Below are 24,441 nucleotides of genomic sequence, written 5' to 3'. Positions count from 1 at the left end.
TATATAATAATAATAATAATATTAATATTAGTAATAAGCTTTATATTTGTATAGCACCTATTACAAGAATTGTAGCCAAACTGGCTTCACAGCAGTTCAATAGACAGATTAGTATAACAGGACAGGATAAAAGCAATGTAGAGGAGCAGCTACATTTCAACACATATATCCACGAAGATTAATACATGAAGACTTGTGACTCGGACTTGACTTGGACTCTTCTTAGGTGACTCGGACTTGGACTCGGACTCGAACACAGGTAATGATGACTCGGACTCGGACTCGACTCGGACACTCCTTGGGCGACTCGGACTTGGACTCGGACTCGAACACAGGTAATGATGACTCGGACTCGGACTCGACTCGGACACTCCTTGGGTGACTCGGACTTGGACTCGGACTCGACTACGACTCTCCCTTGGTGACTCGGACTTGGACTCGGACTCGAAGAGTGGTGACTCGAGAGTGACTTGGACTCGTGAATTGGTGACTTGACTACAACACTGCAATATTATAAGCTAACGATGTACTATGTTCCCATTTCAGGCACAGGGATCTGGGTCAGAAAAATGCTGGCTGAAGTGTAACAGTGTAACCACATAGCTGTCCAGGCTGAAATCTGAACAATGTAATTCACAGAGGGATGAGCATTAGGTAGTTGGCTTACAATGTAAGCAGAATGCAACACGAGTGCAGTCCTGCCACTTAATAAGTCCTGGCCTGATTGATAAAAATACCACTGATGTCAATAATAAAGTCAGTTTATGTGTGGCTGTTTTTCCTCTGGATTAATTTAGCTCCAATGGATGAACACAGCTATTAAATCGCCACAAGCTGGATGAATGTAATCACAATCTATAAATGTTATTGCTCAGTTTGCCCAAAAAAAAAAAAGACTATAATTGTGATTACAAACAGCTGCCATGACCCGTATAATGAAAAGAGAGGCATTCATCAAATGTAACAGTTACTGGAACACAATTGGGCCTGTGTGTGTGTGTGTGTGTGTGTGTGTGTGTGTGTGTGTGTGTGTGTGTGTGTGTGTGTGTGTGTAAAACAACCTAGGATATCCTGAGGCCAGCAGGGTGAGTGTGGCAGTTGCATTGCTTTCCACGGGTACTGGTGTGAGGAGGATTTGAGGGGGCTGGATTTGTATACAAGGAAGCTGGAGGGTAATAGTGATGGACAGCTCTCTGTGCGATTGATGTCCCATCTCTCCTCTCATCCCCTCCCCTCCCTCCTCTTCCAGGTAAAGAGGGAGGGACAGTTTGGTCACTCTGCCAGACCCTAGGAGAGAAATAAGAACACACAGGTCAAACCGTGCTGACTTAAGGTGAGTTTATAATAATGCACCAAGCACACATATGAGGATTCAGATATAGTCTTAATGGCTATGTTCTGGGTTTATGTTGAAAAAGTAAAGCATGTACAATGACATGACTGTGTCTGAGAGACAGAGAGGGGATGCAGTGAGAGAGTAATCCATCATAATGTGTGTGTGGGTGTGTATACAATCATTTCTCACCTGTTGTGATGGCCTCAGGGTGGATGCTGACCGTCAAGCAGATGGACTGACCGGGCCCCAGACTGCCTGATGATGGACACACCAAACACAGCTCCCCATCTCTTCTTTGCTCTGTTGGTAATGCTTTTGTTCCGCAGTCAAACCACCAATTCACATGTTTCCCGACACACCTGCGCCAAAACACACTCTCTTCACACACTGCTTTCAGCTCCACAGTCTGCGGAGTGAGAGAGGAGTGGTGAGAATTTGGGGATTCAGTAAAAAGGTTCAGGAAAAGCTATAGATGGAACAAGGGAATAGAATGAGGTAAAAAAAAAGTGATAAACTGCAGATAGATCCATGTTCATACCTTAGTGTTAGCATCAAACTGTGTAGCCAGGGGGTCCACTTGGAACTCTAGGCTGGAGGGTGACATTTCCAGTGGTGCGCACAGTACTAGAATAGAAAAACATTACGCTACATGAAACTAGTGTCATGTGAGACAGTTGTCTTGTTCACATACTATTTGACAGTATACTTGCTTCTTATGACCCCACCTGTGGCCTGTATGCGCAGTGACCGTTGTGTCGCCATGCTAACAGACTGGGGAAGGGGTTTGACGACATGCTTCCTGCTGCCATCTGACAGTGAGGAGGAGGTGGATGAGGAGGATGGAGTGGGGAGAGGAGATAGCGAAGCAGTGGGCCATCTCACCCCGTTGACCATCAACGGCAGGTCAAAGTCATAGCCTGCTGCCTGCAGGAATACATTTTCCTTCACTGTCGACCTCTTCTTCAATATTTAACTTGTACAAAAAATATATTTGAAGCTATGAGATGAGCGATAGCAAGATCAGTAATTGATCGTTCGCTTAGCCCTGCCCCCATTAGTTATGGTTGTTATGCCTGTCATATTTTCTGGAGCACAAGTTCCACTCCATTTCAATTATGCCAACTTGAATCAAGGGCTCTGTGCAGAACATTAAACCAGCAGCATCAACAACAGCAGACCTAAACAACTCAGTAATAGAGTGCCACAGTGACGCGTCCTAAAACCCTGAAGCAAGTTAGCATTTTACCACTTCCGGTTCCTTCGACAAAAAGCAATGCAATTTCTCCATAGGATGTTGGAAAATAGCTGGAAATAAGGTCTGTGGTTGAGACACATTGAAGAGACGGATCACGTTTTGTTCTACGACATTAAATACATCAGCAGTGACCCCACTGGTGATTTCTGAAGAGTTTACGTGTCTGAAAAACGATGGTTGTTAACAAGTGGCTGATTAGGACTACAGAAGTTGTCGAGGCCGTTGTACGTCATTGCGCCGAACACGTAAACACTACCGCTAAGTTTGTTTTTCCCTGTGTTCTGCTTGAAAGCAAGTACCTGCCTCCTGCAAACTGTTAAAAAAAAACCTTCAACTTGTACAATTTTGAATCTGTAGTTTTGAATATGGATCTTGAATTGGCGTGACGTTGAAGCAGCGACCCTGCTGTAGTTAGTTTATAGCAGGGGTTTTCAAAGTGTGGGAAGGTGAGCCTCCCCTCAGAGAATATAAGAACAGCCGCGCCCCCCCTCCCAATTATTATTGCTATTATTATTATTATTATTGTTGTTGCTATAATGCAGGGGTATTATTATCCAGTGGAATGCCCTTACCTACTGGCCTAGTTAAATCAAAGTGGTTACTTATTTTTGTCTGGGCAGTGTAGTTTTACACACCATCTTATTTGACTTTCTCAGGGCAGACCCCCACAAAGAAAAAAATATATGTACACACGTAAGGTCATCATCTTAACAGTTTTTAATGCTCGAGTCATCCGTGAGCAGAGCATCAAGTTGAATGCGGCGATTACCATCTTGTTCAGCAAAACGCCTCACAAACGTATTAACATCCAAAGCTTTAGTGCGTTTTGATTCAATGCTGAGCACAGCCAAACTTGACAGTCTCTTCTCTGTCATTGTAGACCGCAAATACCTTATTCCTTCCGTGTACTTGGGTCCGAATGCTTCTCGTTTTCTGCCGCCCGTTCAAATGAAATCGCCGCCAATCACATTTCCTCGCTCGCGCCAGGGTTACAAGGCTCGCGTCTTGTGCTGCATTCACTTGCACTCGGACATCAGGGATTTTCTCTGATAAATGTCCGATGAGCCACAACTTTTATTTCAAAACAAAGCTGCCAACTGGGGTGGCCAGACGCTGTCTCCTCTCTCACTTTAGGTAACTTCACTAAAAAATCGATCCATGTTGCCGCTCGCATAAAGTTAGCTGAAGTTAACGAGCTAGATTTCATTGTTTCTCTTTATTTTTTTCTCACGCTGCGCCTCCCCTGAAGCTCTCTGGCGCCCCCCAGGGGAGGCGCGCCTCACACTTTGAAAACCGCTGGTTTATAGCATAACGTTAGCATTTTACTTCTGGCGACTAGATTTATGATTCGAAAATGATAAATTAGGGTAGACAAAACGTGATCCGTCTCTTAAATGTGTGTCAACCACAAACCTTATTTCCAGCTATTTTCCAAAATCCTATGGAGAAATTGCATTGCTTTTTGTCGAAGGAACCGGAAGGAGTTTACTTCCGGGTTTTAGGACGCGTCACTGTGGCACTCTATAGTCATTAAGCTATGATGGCAGTGTCTCTGTTCATAAGAAGGGTTTAGAGAACAATCAATTCATGGAAGTTAAATGCTGCATTTGAGCTTGGTGCTTTATGTACTGGAGATTGGTCAAAAGGTTACCTGGGTTGGGGAGAAGACAAGGGAACAGTCCACTGTCTGGTTGCCATGGAGCTCCACAACACTCACACCTGGCTCTTTCTCTGCACCTATAAATGCACAAAAACAATCACAAAACAAAGGCCAAAACTCTAATTTACACAAAAACATTTGTCTTCCTAAATGCGGCATTGTTTATGTAACTACGTACTTGCTGAGGGCTGGGGGAATCTCACAGAGAAGTCAGTGTATTCCGCCAGGTCAAAGGTAACCTGGGCTGAGGCTGATGATTGGTTTGCGAGAGTGAACGGTATTGATCGCTGAGAACCAGCATAGACCCCGTAAAAGTGGAAATGCGACTGTAAACGGATACAAAATGAAAGAAATAAGGTCAACAGCAACTTAAATCGAAAGGGAAAGGATCATTTCAGCTTTCAATGACAGGAGCTGTCCAAAAGCAGATTATCCTTCAGTTCATATCCTTCCAGGTGCAACCCCTACTGTTTTCACACACACACACACACACACACACACACACACACACACACACACCCACACACACACACACACACAACAACACACACACACACACACCACACACACACACACACACACACACACACCACACACACACACACACACACACACACACACACACACACACACACACACACCACACAAATAGAAGTGTACAATATATATCCTGAAGAATACATTACCTTTCAGTTATTTTAAAGTATCCTTTCTTCTCATTTCCTCTCATTTTCTATACATCTATATTATTCTCTGTTTATTATATTATTATCTCATCTTGTATTTATGTAGATCATTTGATAAAGATCTCGTGCGGTTTTGTGTAAATACAAACATGGTTTAAGGAACATTGGGAAACAAACAGAGATTAAAAAGGTCTTGAAAATACTCTTTTATAAGTCGGAAAACTGGAAAATCATCAAAGGACTACACAGACACACTAACCTGCAACATGGCTTCAAAAAGGAGTATATAAATAAATAATTCTATGGCAGCCCGAAAACAGTTTAGTGGTGACCTACATGAAGATGGTATTTACAGCTAAATGCACAAAGACACACAGCGTGGTGCAAGAGGCAAAAAACCTCTTGATTATAACAATCTCTGGTAAGACACTGACACTCCTTGAACTCAAGGGCACTGGCACATTGATCAGTCAGTTTTTAATTATTTGGACCCCAAAACATATATAAGTCAGGAACTGTGATTCAGTTCCAAGTCGTAAGGCAACTATATATATTTGTCTCATATCTGAGACATATCGGGATAGCTGATTTTACCATTAATTGTATTAGCAGAGAAAGCATACACACACACACACAGAAACTTACCACACTAATGTCTACAATTGGAGTCTCTACGTATCCACCCACTCTGAGCTCAATGGACTTCATGTTCCTCAGAGCTATCTGTAACACACACACACACACACACACACACACACACACACACACACACACACACACACACACACACACACACACACACACACACACACACACACACACACACACCACACACACACACACACACACACACACACACACACACACACACACACACACACACACACACACAGTTGTGTACATCAATTCTACTCTACATACACAGGAAATGTCATCAGGACATGAAAATAAAGAGCCTTCCCATTCTTTCAATCTCTCTCACCTTCACCCTGGTGTCAAACCTGATGACAGAGTCGGGGTTGAGATGGATCTTGAGCACAGCCTGCCCCCCACATGGGACCACGCCCTCAGATGGACTCAGCTCCAAGCCTGGCAGAGGGCCCACATCTAGCACCTGCCACAGACAATCAGACAGAGAGCCTATTTTTCTTGTTCGGGAAGTATCTGTGCAAAAACAAATATCTGATTGTGTTTTGGAGGGCACCTGGAAGTAGGCATGGTTTTTTCCACTGTTGTGTAAGACTGCACTTCTTATAGAAGGCATGTTAAGAGGCACATTTGCAAAAAAGACCTGTTCCTCTGCCAGCTGGACACTTGTGGACCCAACCTTATAGGACAGATTGGAGAAAGGAAAATTATCTCTGTGTTATATCCATTTTTCTGTAACATTCAATCCATAGTGTTGATCTCCCATTCACCCTTAACCTACAGTATGCATCTCTAATTACTCTAGTCACTTACCCACATTTAAAAAATGTGAAAGCCCTCAGAGCACATTTATATGGATAGATGTATATATAGAAACCCTATCCCAAACATTCAAGGACAGATTTATTTAATACTAAGTTATCTTTCCTATTATAGAAGCCAGACCTTAGCAACACAGTGCAGGCGTTGTGTGTTGCCCTCATGGACGCAGAGGTCAAAGTCTCCTTTTGATGAGGAGGAGAAGGAGGGATGCCACACTACTTCGCAGTCCAATTCCCTGTATGGCTCGATTGTACCTGTGGAGGAGGGGGGGGGGGGGGAGATTTGCTATCTTAGCAGTAGTTAAAATAGGCAAATCTACTTATTAAGAATGTTTATTAAAAATGAATGTTCTTATATATATATATATATATATATATATATATATATATATATATATATAGACATATACTACAGGTAGGGAGAAAAGCAATGTGACATTCTGACACATTTTGCACCTGTAGCTGGTCGAATGGAGAACAGGATGCCACTTTCTGTAACTACTGGTCTCCATGTGAATTCTGCAGCCTGGTTACGCTGGTTTCTAACGGTAACTGAGCTCCTGTATCCTGATCCAGCAAGCAGAGTGTGGGAAGGGCGGAGCACCAGCAGGGTAGTGGACAGCTCCAGAGCCAAGGGGACGACCTGGGCCTGGACCAGAATCTGACCCGGTTGTTGCTGGTTCACAGAGTAGGATACAGGTCTGGAGGAAAGAAGTATGTTTATAATGCACTTGAACCGCAACCATTGATTTCTGCTTCCTGCACCAACCTGTAGAAGTGTCCGAGCTTGGTGCTTTGGAAGGTCAGTGGTAGGGTGGTGAGGGAGTTGGGGGGCAGGACATAGGAGAGGGGGGAAGAGCCCTGCAGCTCAGGGTAGTCCACCTCCAGCTGCACCCAGACAAACGCGGGCAGATGATTGACCAGATCCAGCTTCTGAACACACACTGACTGCACACACACCTCCCCAAAGTCCACTAACAATGGACCTAATGAGAAAATAGTGTTTTAGCCTTTTTCACAAAACAATTCCTCTTCACTTAAGTTTTGCTTAATAACTTGATGACTAAAAACAGGGTATATGCAGGAATCCTGAAGTCAAATGTAATACCTTTTAAGACCCTTTCCATACATTTTAAGACCTCATCGCCCCTTCGAGTTTTAACCGGTTACATTGGTGACACACTTTACCTCACATTTACTATATACAGTATTGAGTGTCCTTCCTCCTTATCGTCCAACCATTTGGACGCAGACTTGCATTTCCCCATAACGATGTTGTTTAACAACCGGCGTAAACGGACCTTCGCGCGCTATCAAGCAGTGAGCGTGCGATGTCCTGTTCAGATGACGTCAGATCCAACGGGATGCCATAAATAAACTACACAGAATCACACTACACACCTACGCAATGATTACATTCAGGCAGACTGTAGAATACAACCTCTTTGGACAATTTATATACTTATTGAAAATAAGCTACAAAATGTAATACCTTGGAAAATGCCGTTTAATACTTTTTAATAGCCTTAATTTTCGCTAAATTGATCCATCAACTTTTAATACTTTTTAAGACCCCGCGGACACCCTGAAAACTCTTCATACATATTGTACACATGGTAACATAAGAAATAGTTACTGTAGCACTTTTGAATTGATTCTTGCCTATGAAAACTTGGTAAAGCTCCTGAGCTGTCAGAGTCCTGTTGCAGTCTGCCACCTCCTGGCTGGTAGAGGGAACTGCACTCATTGCCTAGAGAGAAAGCAGGTGATTAAAAATCAGCTAAAAAAAAGAATCCTCCCATGAATGTGCATTAAATTCAACTCTTTAATAGTTAACTTTTGACCACCATTGATCTAACCTGACTGTTAACCTGCCGGGTGACAGATGTCATGTCTTGCTTGGAGCTGTGTTTAGCTGCTGAGGAAGCTTGGCGATAGTTTGGCTTGGTCTCTGAGATATTACTGCTCTCCAGGTCGCTGATGCGGACTCTAGGTGGATCAAGCCCTTGAGAGGGAACAATGCAAATGTCCACATCTTCTACCCCTTTTTCCAGCTGTCTAATAACCAAAAAAAAGGTCTTACTTTACTTTTCATTCACAAAATGTATGACAAAAAAAAAGACAACTTATGAGACAACCTACCTCTCTTTTTGTTTCTGTAGGCGTGTATGTCTGAGCTGTACGATGAAGTCGCTGTAAATCTGTCGCTGCCGCTGCCTCTGCTTCTCCTCTTCATCAGTAAAGGCGTAGTTGGTGTCCACATAGCTATAGCGGTGTACACCAGTGAAGATGGTCCTAACCACGATTAAACACAAAGTCTTTATAACTGGAATCTTTAACAACAAAATGACCATTTGCTGCTATAGCAATTAACACATCAAATATAGTTTTAGAAACCAAATTCAACATTTACTTATTTTTCTGATTATCTAAATAATATTTAGTTTGTAAGGTTTATAAAAAAATCTCCAATATGTAAAATATTTGGAAGTTTGATTTGCTGTATTTGAATGTTTCAAACACATACGACAATTTGGCTGTGAAGTAGAGTTTCTTGAACCTCTACCTGTACTGTTGGTGTGCAGAGGCAGGCCTGATACTCATGGCTCGGTCATTAGGAAAGGCCAGGAACTCCTCAGCCCCTGTGTTTTGACTCCTCTGCCTGCGATGTTCATGGAGTAGTGTTTTGCCGGCACTGAGGACAGCATGAGGCACCATCTCACGACAGCGAGCCAGGACACTTGACCGAACATGAGGGAGTGATCCAGTTGGATTAGTCACTGCTGGAGTGATGCCTGTGAAGCAATTAAAGCAGGACAAGAACATTTTTCAAGATGTTTTTCATAAACATACTTTTCAAGTGTGTCAACAAATAACATGGGAAGAACAAGACCAACAACAATTTCAATGGGATTTATCCTTCAATACTCACCAGGATTCAGTTGAGGGACACGGTGTGTGGTCTCATTGCAGCAGACAGCGGACAGGTTTAGAGTAATTGTGTGGAAGCTGTGAAGCTCAAGTTCATGAACAGAATCAGCAGTGATGCCTTCTCTCTGAACAGCAGGACCCAAGACATCTAGCTTCTGACACACCTGAAAGCTCCCTTGCTGGCGTGCAGTGAAAGATAAGACCACATCCTAAGGAATGCAACAGAAAGAAAAAAGGTTCCCAAATGTGCTGCTCCACTTTGATGCTATAAATGAGTAATGGAATCAATCGTAATCCTTACCTGGCATTGTCCAGGAGCAATAGTCCCAGAGGAGGGCTTGGTGGAGAAATGTGCTAACTTTTGGAAGCGGAAATTGACAGGAAGTTGAGGACAGAGGTTCTGAAGCACACACAGCAGGTCCACACTTTGGCCCAGCACACAAGTGAGGAAATCATATATATGAGAGGGACTGGGCACCAGACACACAGGCAGTCCAGAGCCTGTCACTGCCAGCTCCACACTGCTTTTACCTAAAGAGACCAAGAAAAGATCAGTCTGATCTATCTTGAATCATCAGTTAATGTATTACTGGATAATCTGCTTATTTAGTTATATGAACTGTGTGTGTCTATGTGTATTGTGAGTACCATCATGGTGAACGAAGCCATATCTGCTTCCCAATGACTCAAACAGCAGGAAGAGACAGTAGTCTTGTCTGCTGGCCCAGTAATCAAGCTTCTTCTCTTCCCGTCTGCTAAAAAATGGTTGTGAAACAGTGTGCAGTTCAAAGTATAACAGAGGCCACGCCCCTTTTTGTTGCGTGCTCCTCGTTAGTATAGTGGTCAGTATCCCCGCCTGTCACGCGGGAGACCGGGGTTCAATTCCCCGACGGGGAGGTACAATTTTTCATTTTCAACGCCATAATAGTAACTTTTCTTATGTTTTCAGACATATTCACAGACAATTTACCTCTTGCATTGAGGGCTGAAGCACACTGCCACAGTGGTTTTTCCATACGGTCCCAGTCGGCCCTGTTTGGGAACACACACCAAGACCTGAGAGACGTCACGGGTGACTGAACTGCTCTTCTGCATTCTCTCCAGCAGGGCGGCGTCTGTGCTCTTCTGGAGGTCTGTTCCCTACACAGCCATCACAGTAGACATAATCTTGATTAAACACAATATTTGCTGATTGGCACCAACTTTCCCTGATGGAATTACTCACCACCTCAATCCCAGCAGCCGTATCCTGCAGCAGGCAGACCCAGTCACATGCCTCGGGCGCATTATTTCTCAGAACCACATTCTCCACATGGGACGTTCCAAAGTATACAGGTCCAAACCACAGACAAGAGAGTGGATTGCCCTACAAACACAAGAGATTAAAGTGTCTTAACAGGAAAACCAGTAAGAGGGGGAAAGCAACAACGATGAATGGAGTATCAATGATAGGAACAATACAAATTCCACTTTGACTGAATTACCTTTCGGTCAAAAACCTCAAGATGCTGTTCCACCACCTCAGCCTTTATGTTGAGAACTACAGCAGAGCAATTCTCCAGTTTCACCCTGGAAAAAAAGGAGGGTTAGAGGCAGGTAGAGTACAAGTGCACAGTGTATACTCAAAGAACAGTATTTGGCCACTTTCTGAGAAGTGATTTTATAAAAAATCAAACCACCTTGAAATTGTGACTAAGCATTTAGTGTCCAATCCCTTGATATTCTATATGTGTTCACAGGTATGTTGGTGTAAATGATTTCTTACATAGCCTTTTCATCAATGTGCCTTGGTCTGTCTGTGCGCAGCTCCACTTTAAGCCACTGGGTGGCACCAGCTGCAATGACTCCACTGCAGGGAGAGAGTTTGACTGAGGCGTCTCCACTGTACTGAACCTGGAACACACCTTCAATGCACACAAGAAAATAAATACAAATAATCTCATGGAGTATTTTAAGGAAAGAGTACATACTACTTGAGAGAGTTCATGGGTTATAAGAGGTTAACAGTTTATACCTGGCTGGGTATTTTCTATAAACAGGTCACTGCATTTATAAAAATGTACAGAGTATCTGCAATCTTTTAAGTATAAATGTTTTGAATGTTAAGACTTTGTAATACTTCTTAGGATAGAATAATAGCATAACTATGGCAAAATAAATGTGATGGGTCCCGTGAGTCTATGTTTTGAAAAAATATAAGGTTACATACTTAGATTAGAAGAAGAATGAATGAAATGCTTAATTTACCAGGTGCTGATCCCTGATTGGTTATTTGGTGCTGTTTGCTGATCAACCGACTGCTTGCAGCAATACACCCAAAGTCTAGCACTGAGTCCATTTGGAAGGAAAAAACCCTGGGAAACCTGGAGGAGCAAGGCGTTAAAATGTCAAATGAATGCTTGAACATTTGACACGTAAAGTGTTTGGTCCCTCAGCTCGCTTACCACATCAGTGGAATTGTGATGGTTTCTACATCATCTATATGAATCAGAAGGCAGTCTCTGACCTCCTCCTCCTCCTCTGGAGTAAACTCCAGCAGGCCGCTCACAGACAGACCTGGAGCCACCACCTTGGCCAAGGTAGATGCTGTGAACTTAAACAACTGCACAACAACAAAAAGATGGAAAAGATGAGGGAGAAAAGGGAAATAATCACAAAATAACCACATTGGTGACACATATTGATTTACCATTTAGAGAACATTCTAAAACAGAGATGCACACATCTAACTATTCTAATTAAATGCTTATACAATTTACTCAGATAAAGTAAATAATTAATAGGACACTTTTAGAGTAAATAGAACATACTAAGACACTCTTGTGACAAAAAAAGCACAATGTCAGTAAAATACATTGGAAATTCTCCTGGGTGAGATTTTAGCCAGTGTAACAGCAATTAAGCTAATGTTAGCAAAATGATGTGGCCATTGTTACGTCATTGTTATAATAGACATTTATAACTATATTACTATTATTAGATATATAGATAGATATATATATATATAGATAGATAGATAGATAGATAGATAGATAGATAGATAGATGGATAAATAGATGGATAGATAGATGGATAGATAGTGCTAAGTAATGGTAATTAGCTAACGTTAGCATAATTTCTGGCACGTGGTGTTTGCTAGTGGTAAAAAGCAATTAGAATGTAATTAATGGATGGACAATTTTAGAGTAGATAGAACATACTAAGACTCTCTTATAACAATGCAAACTGTTTTAAAAAGGAGAAAGGGAAATAACGTATATGATGGTAAAATAGACCTTAGAAAATGAGCTAATATTAGCATAATTTATTGAATAAGTTTTAGCTAGCTCAACCCGAATTTAGCTAGCATAACGGCATTGCAACTAAGCTATCGTTGCGTCATTTTAATTTAATTTAATTATTTCGTATAGATTAGCTTGTAAATTGATACAAACAAAACATATGTGTTTACTTTACAGACTGTATGTGTTTGCTTTACCTTTAACCCAGGCTTTTCAAACCGTATTTTCGTCGAAGCTTTTCCAACATTTGTTGCCGTGATGGTAGTCTTGTAAATCTGTCCGACTTGCACGTCGTTGAACTCGACACAGCGTGGGTCAACTCGAACACAACTTCCAGCCATGATATCACTTCACATGACAGTAATACTGACCTACAGACGTCACAAATGTATTCTCATTAACGTAACTTACATTAAAAATAATGATCGTGCAGTTTCGTCGACTTGCTGGCTCGCATACCGATAGTCAACTGTACTGTTGCTAGGTTAAGTGAGACTCAGGTGGTTTCTAGGCGACCAGTGCGACTCTAGTGGCAGCGCGTGTGCAGGTGGAGGGTGCAGCTGTTGAAAGTGGAGAAACAACCTTACAGAGGTGGAAGAAATACTCAGATCTCTCAAATGGAAATACTCAGGTGATAGATAGATATACTCAAGGAAAGTACAAGTACAAAATTGTATTTAGGTACACTACTTGAGTAAATGTACTTAGTTACTTACCACCTTTGCTTACAAATCCAAAGTACCTTAGGATTTCAGGATTGTCAATACAGATTATCATAAAAAATCCTCGGCTGTTTTAAAAAATATATATATATATAAAATGTCTCATTAATCTCAGCCCCTTTGTCAGCGTTTATCTATAATGGTATAACAATGATTTGAATGATGAAATCTCATATTTGGACCCAAAACTAAGAAAATCTTTATATGAAGCTACATTTCTCATTATATTTGTGTTATTGCAAATATTACATAATAAAAAGGTGTTATTAACTATAGTTATCATGGATTTTCTTTAATTTTCTCAATCAACTGTACACAGATATGGAGGAATCAAATCAACTTCTAATCGTCAAACATGATGACATTTCGACACTGCATTTAAGAGCAACTACACACCACCCTGTGAGCAGTGTGGGGGACAGTGATTGGCTCAAAGGCCTCTCGGCAGGCACCATGAGACTATTCGAAAGTCTGTACTTAGTCTGATCGGGGACTTGAACCAGAGACTCTCCGGCTTCCTTTCAAAATCTACACAGCAAATCATTTACATATAGCCTTCCGATAATTAAAGCTTACAATAATATTAAACCAAGGTTTTCACAAAGGTAAACTGGTCAATATAGTTGATTTTATTTATTAATAAGAAAAAATGTATTTCTGCAGTATGTAATATTTTACAAAAATATAACTGAATATTGTTAGTCAAACTAACACCACAGAAAAATTTGACCGTTCTTAAAAAAAAAAAAAATTATTAACACCAACTTGTGTAAGACTAGTGTCTTACCTTTCCGATTGAGAACACAATTACATTTATTAATTTAAGTAATTTGCTAGGACATAGCTCCAGGGCTCTCCCATATTTCATCTTCATCATCATAAATATTAGAGGTAGGTGTGATTGTATCTGTGTCCATCAGATGGAGGCTGTGGCAGTCTTTGACAGATGATTCTTCATCAACAGGAGAAGGAGACACAGCCCTGTCCTTTTCTGTCGGCTTTTCCTTCCTCACTTCCTGCTCTTCAGTTGGGATTACATGTGGGACTTTTTCCTTAATCCTTTCCTTATTCTGAGGTCTGCTCTCCAGGCCGAAGAAGTTGTTTCGGACAACATAGCGCACACACTGCAGGAGGACATTCCTTTCGTGGCGGATATCTGCGGCCAGTAGCTAGAAAATAGAGAGATTTGTGAGGGCTGAGAAGATGCATTATCTAGACAATTTAAAATCCAGTGAAATATGCTTATGTAATCTTACCATCTCAAGTAAAGTGGGACGACGTGCCTGCGGTGTATCTTGGTACCCTCCTCTACCCCCCCCTGCCTCCTCGTCCTCTGCCCCCTCTTCCTCTTCTGTTGTTATGTGTGTGATGGGCGTTGTTAGGATGTGCATCTTTGTGACCCTGTGTAACCTGTGAAGAGGATGCCGGGCCTCTCGAGGGTCCTCTATCCTTAGGGGGTATTGTGTTTAGGAGAGCCTGGTTTTCTTTCACAAGGTCTTTAGCTCTTTTAATAGGGGTCTCTGCAACAAGAGGAAAAATATGATCAATATATTTTTGTGTTTTTCCTTTGACATGCAATTCCATAATATGTGCTTTGCCCATGAATGTATATACACCTCCTCTGTCAACAGAATAAAACCAAATTATCAATCATAAAGCTAGTCTTCGGTAAAATTCAATTATTATCTGTGATTTAATTACTCATGACAAAAGATTTGTTATTTAAATATAGTATAGTAAGCAGATCTTCTATAATTGCTCAATTTAGGAGACAGGGAAAAGTTCTTTTTTGTTTTGTAAGGTTTTTTAAAGTTGTATTTTATGTGCAGATTGAGGATGTTGGTAAACGTACCTTCTGGTCCCTCATCACTTTCACTCATGGAGCCGTAGTTGGCCACCAGGGAGCCCAGAGCGGAGCTCATCTGCTTGGGAGGCACAATGAGGGCACCAGCTTTGGATTGAGGGGCGGGTTCCTCTCGGTCAGAATCTGGAAGCACAGATTAAAATGTACACAAGTTACCTTTACAGATGTTATCTCCACGGCATCAAGATTTTTCATCTATGACGTTATGCACAAGGACCTCTTGTGGTTTTGGTGATCAGAATTTTTGAAATATGTCTATAATTAACATCAAACCAACAGTCATTTGAATTAGTATCAGACCTCAACAAATAAACAGACTTGAGAAAAAATGCACAATAACATATTTCCACTGACTGTTAACAGTGTTGTTTGAATACAATGCCAAGTATATGTCCGAATCACTCACCATGATCACTGCTGGCGAGTGCTCCCAGAGGATCCTCATCTCTGCGGGGCTGGGTGAGAGGGGGGGGTCTCTCTGTGGCACTGCTGTCTGATGGGTGAGGGCCTCGAGGGTGTTGCTCATGGGACCCTCTGTTACCCCAGCCCCGTCCTTGACCTCGACCTCGCCCCCGCCCTCTGCCTCTGCCCCTCATTCGGCTGGGAATAAAAAAATATTAGAGTTTAGATTTAGATACAAAAGGTACTGTTGTTTCTTTTTGCAATTACAGAAAAAACAAGAAAGATCCAGTGCGAAATACATAACTTACAAACCAAATGATCAAATATTTACCCAAACTGAGCTGTGTCTAGAACAGCTCCTGTCTGCTCACGCTCATCCATCACTTTCTTCTTCTTGTCAATATTCTGAAGTGTTGGATAATGTCTGGGGAGACACATTAAGACCCAAGTTAAACAAGAATCATCATGTTCAGCTGTTTGGAAGTAGACATCATAGGCAAAAGCTATGTATATACAACATTAAAAGATGGATTAACGCAAAAATGTATTTGTGAATACTGACTTGCGCCTCTCCTCTCTCCATTTTGCAATCTCATCTTCTGTGTCCAACTTGATTCTTTTAGCGCCTGGTGCATGGTTCTGCAGTCAGGATAGAAAAAGACTGATTTCAGTAAAGGAAAATACTGAGTTTCAGATAAACAGCCAGGTGTTACACCTACGTTTTTCCAGTGGATGCTGACTACTTTTTCATGAGCCGTGAAGCTGCAGTCAGGAACAGAACACTAGGCAAGAGATGTGATGGAGTTAGTCAGTGAATCGGGAATACTGATTTTCATAAATGACATGTAAGAAAGCAGAATATACTTGATAGATATATCAAATTACCTTTACGTGTTGAGAAACATGTTCATCGTACTTCTCCTGGTTTTTGAAGCTCCGGTCACAAGTGTCACAAAAATGTGAAAACTCTGGCTCTTTCTTATTTTTCTGCTGTGGATTATAGATGGATTAGTTCACAATGTAGAGCAGAATGTATGACAAACACTATTAAGGTCCCGATTACAACAACAATGTTCGAACAGATGGATACCTTTTTCCCATAATTGTTGGGGGCTCCATAATTCTGTCCTCCACCTCGATTTCCTCCATGATGCACTCCACGGTTAAAGTTTTGACCTGAAGACAATACATCAACACCTCAATTTTAATGATGTGACATTCACATGATGGCTCTCAAGTAAATTATGTCATGTTAGCAATTACCCTGATGGCATATGAGAGATGTAATCTAAGTAATCACATATTGGGCTCAGAGATTGCCCGTTCCAAACATTGGCAGAGTAACACTTTAATACTTTCACACAGTGTTTTTAGATATTGGTTTGTCTAAGAAAAGTCATTAGTAATAGGGCCAAGTAGATGCATTAACTCCTCATCATGTAATAATTGAATAGTAAATGCTAGTGACCATGTGGACGTTTTGATCCATAGTCTCCACGGCCAGATGGAGGACCAAAGCCTGCTCCTGTATGCCACCCAGCCTGGCCCCTGGACTCCCAGGTGGGCTCGGGCGTCTCTCCCCAGCTCCACATGCTGGGGTGGAAGCTGCTGGAGCCGGGCTGCTGCTGCTGCTGCTGGAAGGGCTGGATGAAGTCTGGAGGGGGACAACTGAAGTCCGGCGGAGGATAGTGCCTCGGTTCATTCATACTTCACCCCTTAAATCTTTCGTTGCGTCAAGAGTGAATTAAATTGAGTAAATCTGGGTTTCTCACCACGCAGCTCTCACATGTGCATGTTTTGCTATAGACACACGTACGTCACTTCCGCGAGAGCAGGAAGGACATACATTTATAACCACAACAAACAAAATAACAAATATGAGCGATAGCTATCATCCTTAGTGGTTGTTTTGTTAAAATATGCACATGACATACTCTGTTATGCTGTTTTATCTGTGTCAAAAAGCCTAGCTTAAACATTTGAATTCGAAATACCGGTATGTTTGCGAAACTTCTCGCGAGATTAAACACACAACTCAATCTCCTGAGGTTGCCAGGTTGAGGAGAAAACGCATGTGGAATGTATTTATATCATAGATTTATATACATGATGCTAAGAAGCTTTAAGTGAAGTAAACATTCACTGCATAGAGCACCATACGTTGCTTTTTTAAAGACGCAGAAGGAAGTTTAAGAGGTGTTTTAAGTAAGCTGGGATTTATTTTAAATTGTTGATAACATTTAAATGAAATGTAGATTTGCAGCATTAAACCATGCCATTAATGTAAATACATCAAGGTATTTTTTTTCTATCTTTGAAAAACTTAAATGCAAGGAATACTTTCAAAATCATCCGAAATATCGATTAAAAAAAAAGAGAGATCTTTTTCTGATTCGGGGGATACCGTCTGAGCGGAAGTGGCAACACAGCAGTTTTCTCCCTCTCGCCGCGTGTGTTCCTCAGAGTGCAGCAGCGTGGTGACTTCGTGAAGTACCTGGAGGCTCTCAACTAAGAGAGCGCACACATTTTGCTGCCAAAATGCTCGTCTTATTCGAGACCGCCGCTGGATATGCCATATTCAAAGTATGTATTTGACTTCTGTTTAATGTCATTAAAAAAAAACGAGGAATTATTACACATGAGTTAGCATTGGTTAGCTTCACAGCTACTTACCCACAGACTGTGTCGCTTCTTTTCAACTGTAGTTAACGTTAGTGATAGTAAGCTAAATGACAACTATGTTTTAAATTACATTCGACTATATTAATGAGCAAATGTAATGTTTTTGCTTGTACAGGAGTGGTTTAAGTTAAGGCTCAAGCTAATGCACGTTGCCACTCTGCAGGCCTTGTAACCACGTGTGCATGTGGGGACTAGCTTATGTGACTCTCTACTTGTCAATCTTCAAATACATACTAAACATTTACTTATATATGTATGATGTTATAGGATCAGCATTACATATTGAGAGAATAAGACAACTTAGCTAAATACACATTTTCATACCAGTGTTTTTTGTACTTGTGCATCTCTCCTAATCTTTATTAATGCATGATTACTAACTGAGAGTCTCTGTTACATTTCAGGTCCTTGATGAGTCCAAGCTGCAAGAGATCGACAGCTTGTACAAGGAGTTTGATACTCCTGAAAAGGCTAACAAAATGTAAGTGTTGAATGTGCTTCTAACCAAAGCAAGATGTCGCCATGTAATACATTTTGGCTCAAGTAAATTGGATAAATGTCTATAAATTATTTTTTGTTTTTCTCCTGCCAGTGTGAAGCTGAAGCACTTTGAGAAATTTCAGGACACAACAGAGGCCTTAGCAGGTAATTACATATGTTTTACCACTGAGACCACCAAGTTTAATTATCATTTAGAGGAAAATTAGCCCTTTTCATTTCAAACCTTTATTTATCCTTTTAAAAAACAACTAACCTTTGCACCAATATATACTAATTTATCAAATGTACACTGTTGAATTTTGTAGAACTGAAAAGACAGTGGTGATGATGACGACATTTGTCTTATCCTGAAACGCAACATGTGGGTTTTTCAGTCACTACCTCATCTGAACTGTCACTATAGGACTCCTTTAAACTCTTTGCGCACTAAATGTACAAATGAGATTAAACTGATCTATTACACAGTATTCGTCACTTACAAAAATTCCTTTAGGGCATATTAAATTGTCTGTTTCCCTAATTTGGATCAGTTTATGTAGTTGTAGTATTTAATGAAGTATTCTCTACCTCTTCCCTACAGCTGCCACTGCCATGACCGAGGGGAAAATTGGAAAGAGTTTGAAGAAATTGCTGAAGAAGGTTGTTGCAAAGGAAGCTCATGAGCAGCTGGCCATCAGTGATGCAAAACTCGGTGGCGTTATTAAAGTAAGTGACTTAACAATCATCTTTATAAATCGGTAGCTAAGTGGTATTATGGATCTAACATGTTCTATTTCTCAGGAAAAGATGGAACTGGCCTGTATCCACAGCCCTGTAGTGGCTGAACTGATGAGATGCATCAGGAGTCAGATAGAGAGCCTCGTCACTGGACTCCCTCCCAAAGAGATCAGTGCCATGTCTCTGGGATTAGCTCACAGGTAGATTGCACAAAGATACGATGTTGTATAAATAATGTCGTTGCTTCTCAGCATTCGTCACTACCACTGAGGCAGCAATGTCCCTTTGGAAAGATCATAAGCCGCTTACTGTGTGAAATAACAAATGAATGACGCTTCTTGTCTCTGTTTTGCAGTTTATCTCGCTACAAGCTGAAGTTCAGTCCTGACAAGGTGGACACTATGATTGTGCAGGCCATCTGTAAGTTGTATTTTTATACAGTTAATAATATTATACGATGATTGATATTAGTTTTCACTATCAATTCATTTAAAGACTGTTTTCCCAATATATCAGAAATACAATCACAATCAGAGATGTGACTGTTGTGTATTTGAATATGCAGCCTAACGTTTGAGTTTTTCCCCCTCTCTTCAGCTCTGTTGGATGACCTGGATAAGGAGCTGAACAACTACATCATGCGCTGCAGAGAGTGGTACGGCTGGCACTTTCCAGAGGTGGGAAAGATTATCACAGACAACTTGGCCTACTGCAAATTTGTCCGCAAAATCGGTAAGAAAATAATCTGCATTTAAACTCAATAACACATTTCGGTAGATATCCCTTGCATAGTCAAACTTCCCATATTTTAAACTGTTAGTGATATTATTGCAGGCTGTTGGTTATACATTCCTGAGTATCCTAATGTGTCCGTGTATCTGCAGGTGAACGCACAAACGTGGCCGCCTCTGATCTGTCTGACATCCTGCCTGAGGAAATCGAGGCCGAGGTTAAACTGGCTGCAGAGATCTCCATGGGAACAGAAGTGTCAGAACAGGACATTGGCAACATCGGGCACCTGTGTGATCAGGTATGTCGCTTCCTTACCTAGTTTAACCGTTATACCAATATATATATATATATATTTATAAAATGTACACTGTTGAATTTTGGAGAACTGAAGAGACAGTGGTGATGATGATGACATTTGTCTTTTATCCTGAAACGCAACATGTGGGTTTTTCAGTCACTACCTCATCTGAACTGTCACTATAGGACCCCTTTAAACTCTTTCTTTGGTTATGTGCTGGCAGTTCTTATATGAATCCCATCTCCTTTTTTCCATAGGTGATTGATATTTCAGAGTATCGCGCTCAGCTGTACGACTACCTGCAGAACCGCATGATGGCGATCGCCCCCAACCTGACAGTCATGGTGGGAGAGCTGGTGGGCGCACGTCTTATCGCACATGCAGGTGATTCAGAGAGAAGACGCTGTGTGAGAGGCAGCCAAGCTGTGATGATGACGACATATTGTCGATTTACTGATCATGACTGATGTTTTTAAGTCACTACCTCATCTGAGCTTGTGTTAAGAGGCCCAATGAGCAGGTACTGGTGAGCGCATCGTATTTATTTGTTGATGGTTTTTAAGGTTCCCTTCTGAATCTGGCAAAGCATCCGGCCTCCACGGTCCAGATCCTCGGAGCAGAGAAGGCTCTCTTTAGAGCCCTGAAGACTCGCAAGGACACGCCAAAATATGGTCTCATTTACCACGCCTCCCTAGTGGGTCAGACCACTGCCAAGAATAAGGGAAAGGTAAGTCCAGAAGGTCCCCAAACTGCACTGATTAATAAACATTACAGTCTATTGGTTGGCATATAAACATATGCTGTGTTTTTCTGTCCAGATCTCCAGAATGCTGGCAGCTAAAGCTTCCCTGGCCATTCGCTATGACGCCCTGGGAGAAGACACAAACGCAGAGATGGGAACAGAGAACCGAGCCAAGCTGGAGGCCAGGCTGCGACAGCTGGAGGAGAAAGGAGTAAGTCAATCTAAAATTGGTCATAAATGCATACACATTTTGAATAACAATGTATACTAAATGTTTCACATATTTTCCCAGATGTTCTACTTTCATTCTTGCCGTGCCACTTAAATAAGTAACCATTTGTGTCTTTTCTTCTCAGATCCGAAGGATTAGTGGAACAGGCAAAGGAATGGCAAAGGCAGACAAATACCAGCACAAGAGGTAAATAATCCAAAGTTTTCTTTAGAAAAGATTATATTTTTCCAATGAAAAGTGTTAAATATCCCTTTTTTGTTGTCTCAGTGAAGTGAGAATGTACGATCCATCTGGCGACTCAACTATTCCCTCCACATCAAAGAAGAGGAAGTTTGAAGAGGTGGAGGAGGAGGAGCCTGAAGCGCCCGTAACTCCGGCGGTTAAATCCAAGAAGGCCAAAAAGGAGGCAGTAGTAGAAGGTGGGTGGAACAGGAATGAACCTTATCTTGTGATTTAGTCTCAAAATATTGTTTATGATGCTCAATATCTTTTCTGTTTGGTAGAAGAAGAAGCAGAAACGTCAGCAGCAGCAGAAGAGACGCCCAAGAAAAAGAAGAAGAAAAAGGACAAGAAAGAAGAGGAACCTGAAGCGCCGGAACCAGTAGAGGAAGAAATGGCCGTAACGGAGGTAAGAGACATTTGGACATTTGAAATGCAGACTATTCATTAGAGGTTTGATGTGTTCCAGTGTTTGACTCTGTTCTTCTCTCTCCAGTCGACAAAAAAGAAGAAGAAGAAAAAGAAGGCAAAGGATGAAGATGATGAGTGAAACAAGTGGAGAGTGTATATATTTTCTTTCTTAGGTTTTATGTCATTTTAGTTTTGTGTCATACATTTATTTTCACAAGGGCAAAACTGTAAAGTGCCTATTTCTGGACATGAGAAGAGTTCCTGTTGAAGAATCCTTGGATCTCCCTTTTATATCTGACTAGGATATGATATGAAATCACAGTTTATTTAACAATATCCAATACGATTCTAATCCTCTATCCTTTATGGTTTTATGTTTTTTATTTGTCACACATCGGTATCAGAACCAGTGCAGAGCAACGAGTGGATGAAAGATTCTCCCATTCCATTGTAGATAGATATTTTTGTCTGAACCTCTGCCTGCCCTGCTGAAATAAACATTTTTTTGCTCAAATTGTGTGTGTATAATGTCGTGGTATGAATATAAAAACATAATTTAGATTATTCATTGGCAAAAGTAAACTGCAGTACGTGATTTAAGTTTATATCCAATTTTGTAATTTCCCTTATAGAATTACTACTTAAGAAATAATCTGGTCTCCCTTTTGCAAATGAAAGCTTGTAAGCAGGACCCTAGTTTACTTCAAACACTAGGATGTATTCACCTCAGCTATTCTGGTATTACCAGGAGCTAATTGTGGTTTATGGAGCTGGCAGTTGGAAGGCTGATTTAAGCATGCCACAATTAGAAATTAATTTGCATAGAATGGCTAACTTAATGGACAAAAGTGGAAATACAACATATATGATATAGGGGTACGACTTTACAATAAGACTACCCTTATAAAGGAGTCATAAAGGGTTTATAATTAGGTTGTAAACACTTTATTAATCATTAAGAACCAGTTCTAACATAGGTTTCATAAATCAACACAGGCTCACTATTTGGCAAGAGGACTAAGCCTTTCCTTATATTGGCTACTAGTGAGAATCAACTCAGTGAGCAACAGATACCAAGGATGCTGGCTGATGAAGAAGATGAAGTAAGCTAGGTAGCCAATATAAGACTTAGCAGTACAGATAAATGTGGGCTCACTATTTGGCAAGCAACCGGTCACAGTTGCCCTGTTTATCTCATGTCTTATAAAAGCTTATTAATGATTTATAAAGTGTTCACAACCTAATTAATAAATGAATTACAAACTATTCGTAAACCCTTTATAAGGGTAGTCTTATTGTAAAGTGATACCCAAAAACTGGTGGTTTGGAATAATGTCAGGTTTTGTCAAACTATAAGAAGAAAAAAACGTGTATGCACAATTTCCTGCACCCCACCACTGGTTCTCATGGCCTTACTCCCATTTCAACTTGTCTATTGTATTGCACAAAATATACCTACCATCCTTTTCTTCATCATATCCGCCTCCCTTTAACAATTCACCATTCAAGTTCCTGCTCTATAATACTAATATAAAAATAATTAACACTCACTGGATCCATTTTATTTAGAGCCAGATTGTTTTACTTTTGAAATAAATGTTGCTAATAAAACAAGTACTTCACATTTTCTATGCAGGACATACATTTATAATAAATATGTTTTTTGATATTATATGTGTATCCTGGAGTCTTGCTGGTTTGGTTGCGCGTTTCCACTACACGGCCTCGCGAGTCGCTCGGCCTCGCTCGGTATGGCCTTGTTAGGACCGGCTCACTTTATGGCACGTTTCCATTACAGATTGACAAACATCATATGTGTAATTCGTGGCACAATTCAAACGGGATCGAAGACTTGCTACTCTTCATGGCTTATGAGTTTCCACGTGGGGTTTTCCACCATCTTCTCTGACTTTTCTTGTTGTCTTAAAAAAAACGTAAAATTAAACATTGCATATGAACATATAGATAACACGCTGGATGATGCTGGGTCAGCAAAACTACCCCAACAAAAGCACTTACTACAATTGGAACAAAGTTAGTGTTTTTGTAAAGGTTATCATAATGACCAAATCTGAACTCTGAAGACTGAAATGATATTGTATGTGATGGAATCAGATACAAATAGATGCAACAAATTGTGAGCATTTGAGAAACAATATTTCTGTTGAATTCCTCACAACCAAGACAACCCCAAAGAGAAGCACTTATGAAGAAAACAATACATTAGTGTTTTGCTTTAGGGTAATCTGAATGAGATTTCAATGACATGTTTAGTTATAGTCTGTAGCATTTGTCCTCTTC

At 40.9% G+C, this 24,441-nt stretch overlaps 3 protein-coding genes and 4 non-coding genes across 8 annotated transcripts in view; 5 read left to right on the top strand and 2 right to left on the bottom strand.

Annotated features, from left to right (window-relative positions):
* LOC117498918 (cilia- and flagella-associated protein 47-like) overlaps positions 1–12,959 on the bottom strand; it is a 39,333-nt gene extending 26,374 nt beyond the window's left edge. Inside the window, exons 1-26 of the mRNA XM_034151092.1 lie at positions 12,816–12,959; positions 11,782–11,939; positions 11,585–11,700; positions 11,103–11,241; positions 10,822–10,906; positions 10,563–10,703; positions 10,308–10,477; positions 9,986–10,092; positions 9,639–9,868; positions 9,339–9,546; positions 8,973–9,201; positions 8,549–8,701; positions 8,254–8,464; positions 8,069–8,156; positions 7,176–7,392; positions 6,863–7,107; positions 6,531–6,661; positions 6,142–6,264; positions 5,920–6,051; positions 5,583–5,660; positions 4,430–4,577; positions 4,243–4,322; positions 2,062–2,260; positions 1,875–1,960; positions 1,526–1,742; positions 1,062–1,287 (exon numbers count right to left, since the gene is read on the bottom strand). Of these exons, the coding sequence (XP_034006983.1) occupies positions 1,062–1,287; positions 1,526–1,742; positions 1,875–1,960; positions 2,062–2,260; positions 4,243–4,322; positions 4,430–4,577; positions 5,583–5,660; positions 5,920–6,051; positions 6,142–6,264; positions 6,531–6,661; positions 6,863–7,107; positions 7,176–7,392; positions 8,069–8,156; positions 8,254–8,464; positions 8,549–8,701; positions 8,973–9,201; positions 9,339–9,546; positions 9,639–9,868; positions 9,986–10,092; positions 10,308–10,477; positions 10,563–10,703; positions 10,822–10,906; positions 11,103–11,241; positions 11,585–11,700; positions 11,782–11,939; positions 12,816–12,959 (4,061 nt within the window). The remainder of the gene's footprint in view (positions 1–1,061; positions 1,288–1,525; positions 1,743–1,874; positions 1,961–2,061; positions 2,261–4,242; positions 4,323–4,429; positions 4,578–5,582; positions 5,661–5,919; positions 6,052–6,141; positions 6,265–6,530; positions 6,662–6,862; positions 7,108–7,175; positions 7,393–8,068; positions 8,157–8,253; positions 8,465–8,548; positions 8,702–8,972; positions 9,202–9,338; positions 9,547–9,638; positions 9,869–9,985; positions 10,093–10,307; positions 10,478–10,562; positions 10,704–10,821; positions 10,907–11,102; positions 11,242–11,584; positions 11,701–11,781; positions 11,940–12,815) is intronic.
* trnad-guc lies at positions 10,163–10,234 on the top strand. The gene has a single exon. It is a non-coding gene; the product is annotated as a tRNA-Asp (tRNA).
* A 989-nt stretch (positions 12,960–13,948) lies between the features above and the next one.
* On the bottom strand, positions 13,949–17,433 carry nufip1 (nuclear FMR1 interacting protein 1). The gene is given in 11 exon segments (XM_034151134.1): positions 13,949–14,509; positions 14,597–14,656; positions 14,658–14,860; positions 15,193–15,327; positions 15,611–15,804; positions 15,938–16,030; positions 16,169–16,245; positions 16,326–16,388; positions 16,492–16,596; positions 16,697–16,782; positions 17,075–17,433. Coding segments are annotated over 11 exon segments (1,590 nt in total). The 5' UTR covers positions 17,313–17,433; the 3' UTR covers positions 13,949–14,173.
* Positions 17,434–18,021: 588 nt separating this feature from the next.
* Positions 18,022–22,654, top strand: nop58 (NOP58 ribonucleoprotein homolog (yeast)). Of its 2 annotated transcripts, none has more exons than XM_034151133.1 (15): positions 18,022–18,189; positions 18,693–18,769; positions 18,881–18,933; positions 19,370–19,494; positions 19,570–19,706; positions 19,862–19,926; positions 20,104–20,238; positions 20,391–20,536; positions 20,794–20,920; positions 21,100–21,263; positions 21,355–21,489; positions 21,635–21,696; positions 21,778–21,929; positions 22,017–22,138; positions 22,226–22,654. In XM_034151133.1, exons 1-15 carry the CDS (start codon positions 18,145–18,147, stop codon positions 22,277–22,279), a joined length of 1,599 nt encoding a protein of 532 aa, XP_034007024.1. In that variant the 5' UTR covers positions 18,022–18,144; the 3' UTR covers positions 22,280–22,654. The 2 variants fall into 2 exon arrangements, with proteins under 2 accessions (XP_034007024.1, XP_034007023.1); XM_034151132.1 differs by having other exon boundaries at positions 22,014–22,138.
* LOC117499256 lies at positions 19,103–19,186 on the top strand. The gene has a single exon (XR_004557685.1). It is a non-coding gene; the product is annotated as a small nucleolar RNA SNORD11B (small nucleolar RNA).
* LOC117499255 lies at positions 20,630–20,715 on the top strand. Its single transcript, XR_004557684.1, has one exon. It is a non-coding gene; the product is annotated as a small nucleolar RNA SNORD11B (small nucleolar RNA).
* On the top strand, positions 20,954–21,036 carry LOC117499257. The gene has a single exon (XR_004557686.1). It is a non-coding gene; the product is annotated as a small nucleolar RNA SNORD11B (small nucleolar RNA).
* Positions 22,655–24,441: the final 1,787 nt, after the last annotated feature.

The sequence above is a fragment of the Trematomus bernacchii genome, unplaced genomic scaffold, assembly GCF_902827165.1.
Source record: "Trematomus bernacchii unplaced genomic scaffold, fTreBer1.1, whole genome shotgun sequence".
In the NCBI taxonomy this organism is placed as follows: domain Eukaryota; kingdom Metazoa; phylum Chordata; class Actinopteri; order Perciformes; family Nototheniidae; genus Trematomus; species Trematomus bernacchii.
This window is presented reverse-complemented; position numbering and strand designations above follow the sequence as displayed.

Bases quoted from the DNA above. Each gene is read 5' to 3' on its own strand.
- nop58 (XM_034151132.1), top strand. From the start codon at position 18,145: ATGCTCGTCTTATTCGAGACCGCCGCTGGATATGCCATATTCAAA. The intron at 21,264-21,354 runs GTAAGTCCAGAA...TTTTCTGTCCAG, and splicing joins CTGCCAAGAATAAGGGAAAG to ATCTCCAGAATGCTGGCAGC. The intron at 22,139-22,225 runs GTAAGAGACATT...TTCTCTCTCCAG, and splicing joins AAGAAATGGCCGTAACGGAG to TCGACAAAAAAGAAGAAGAA.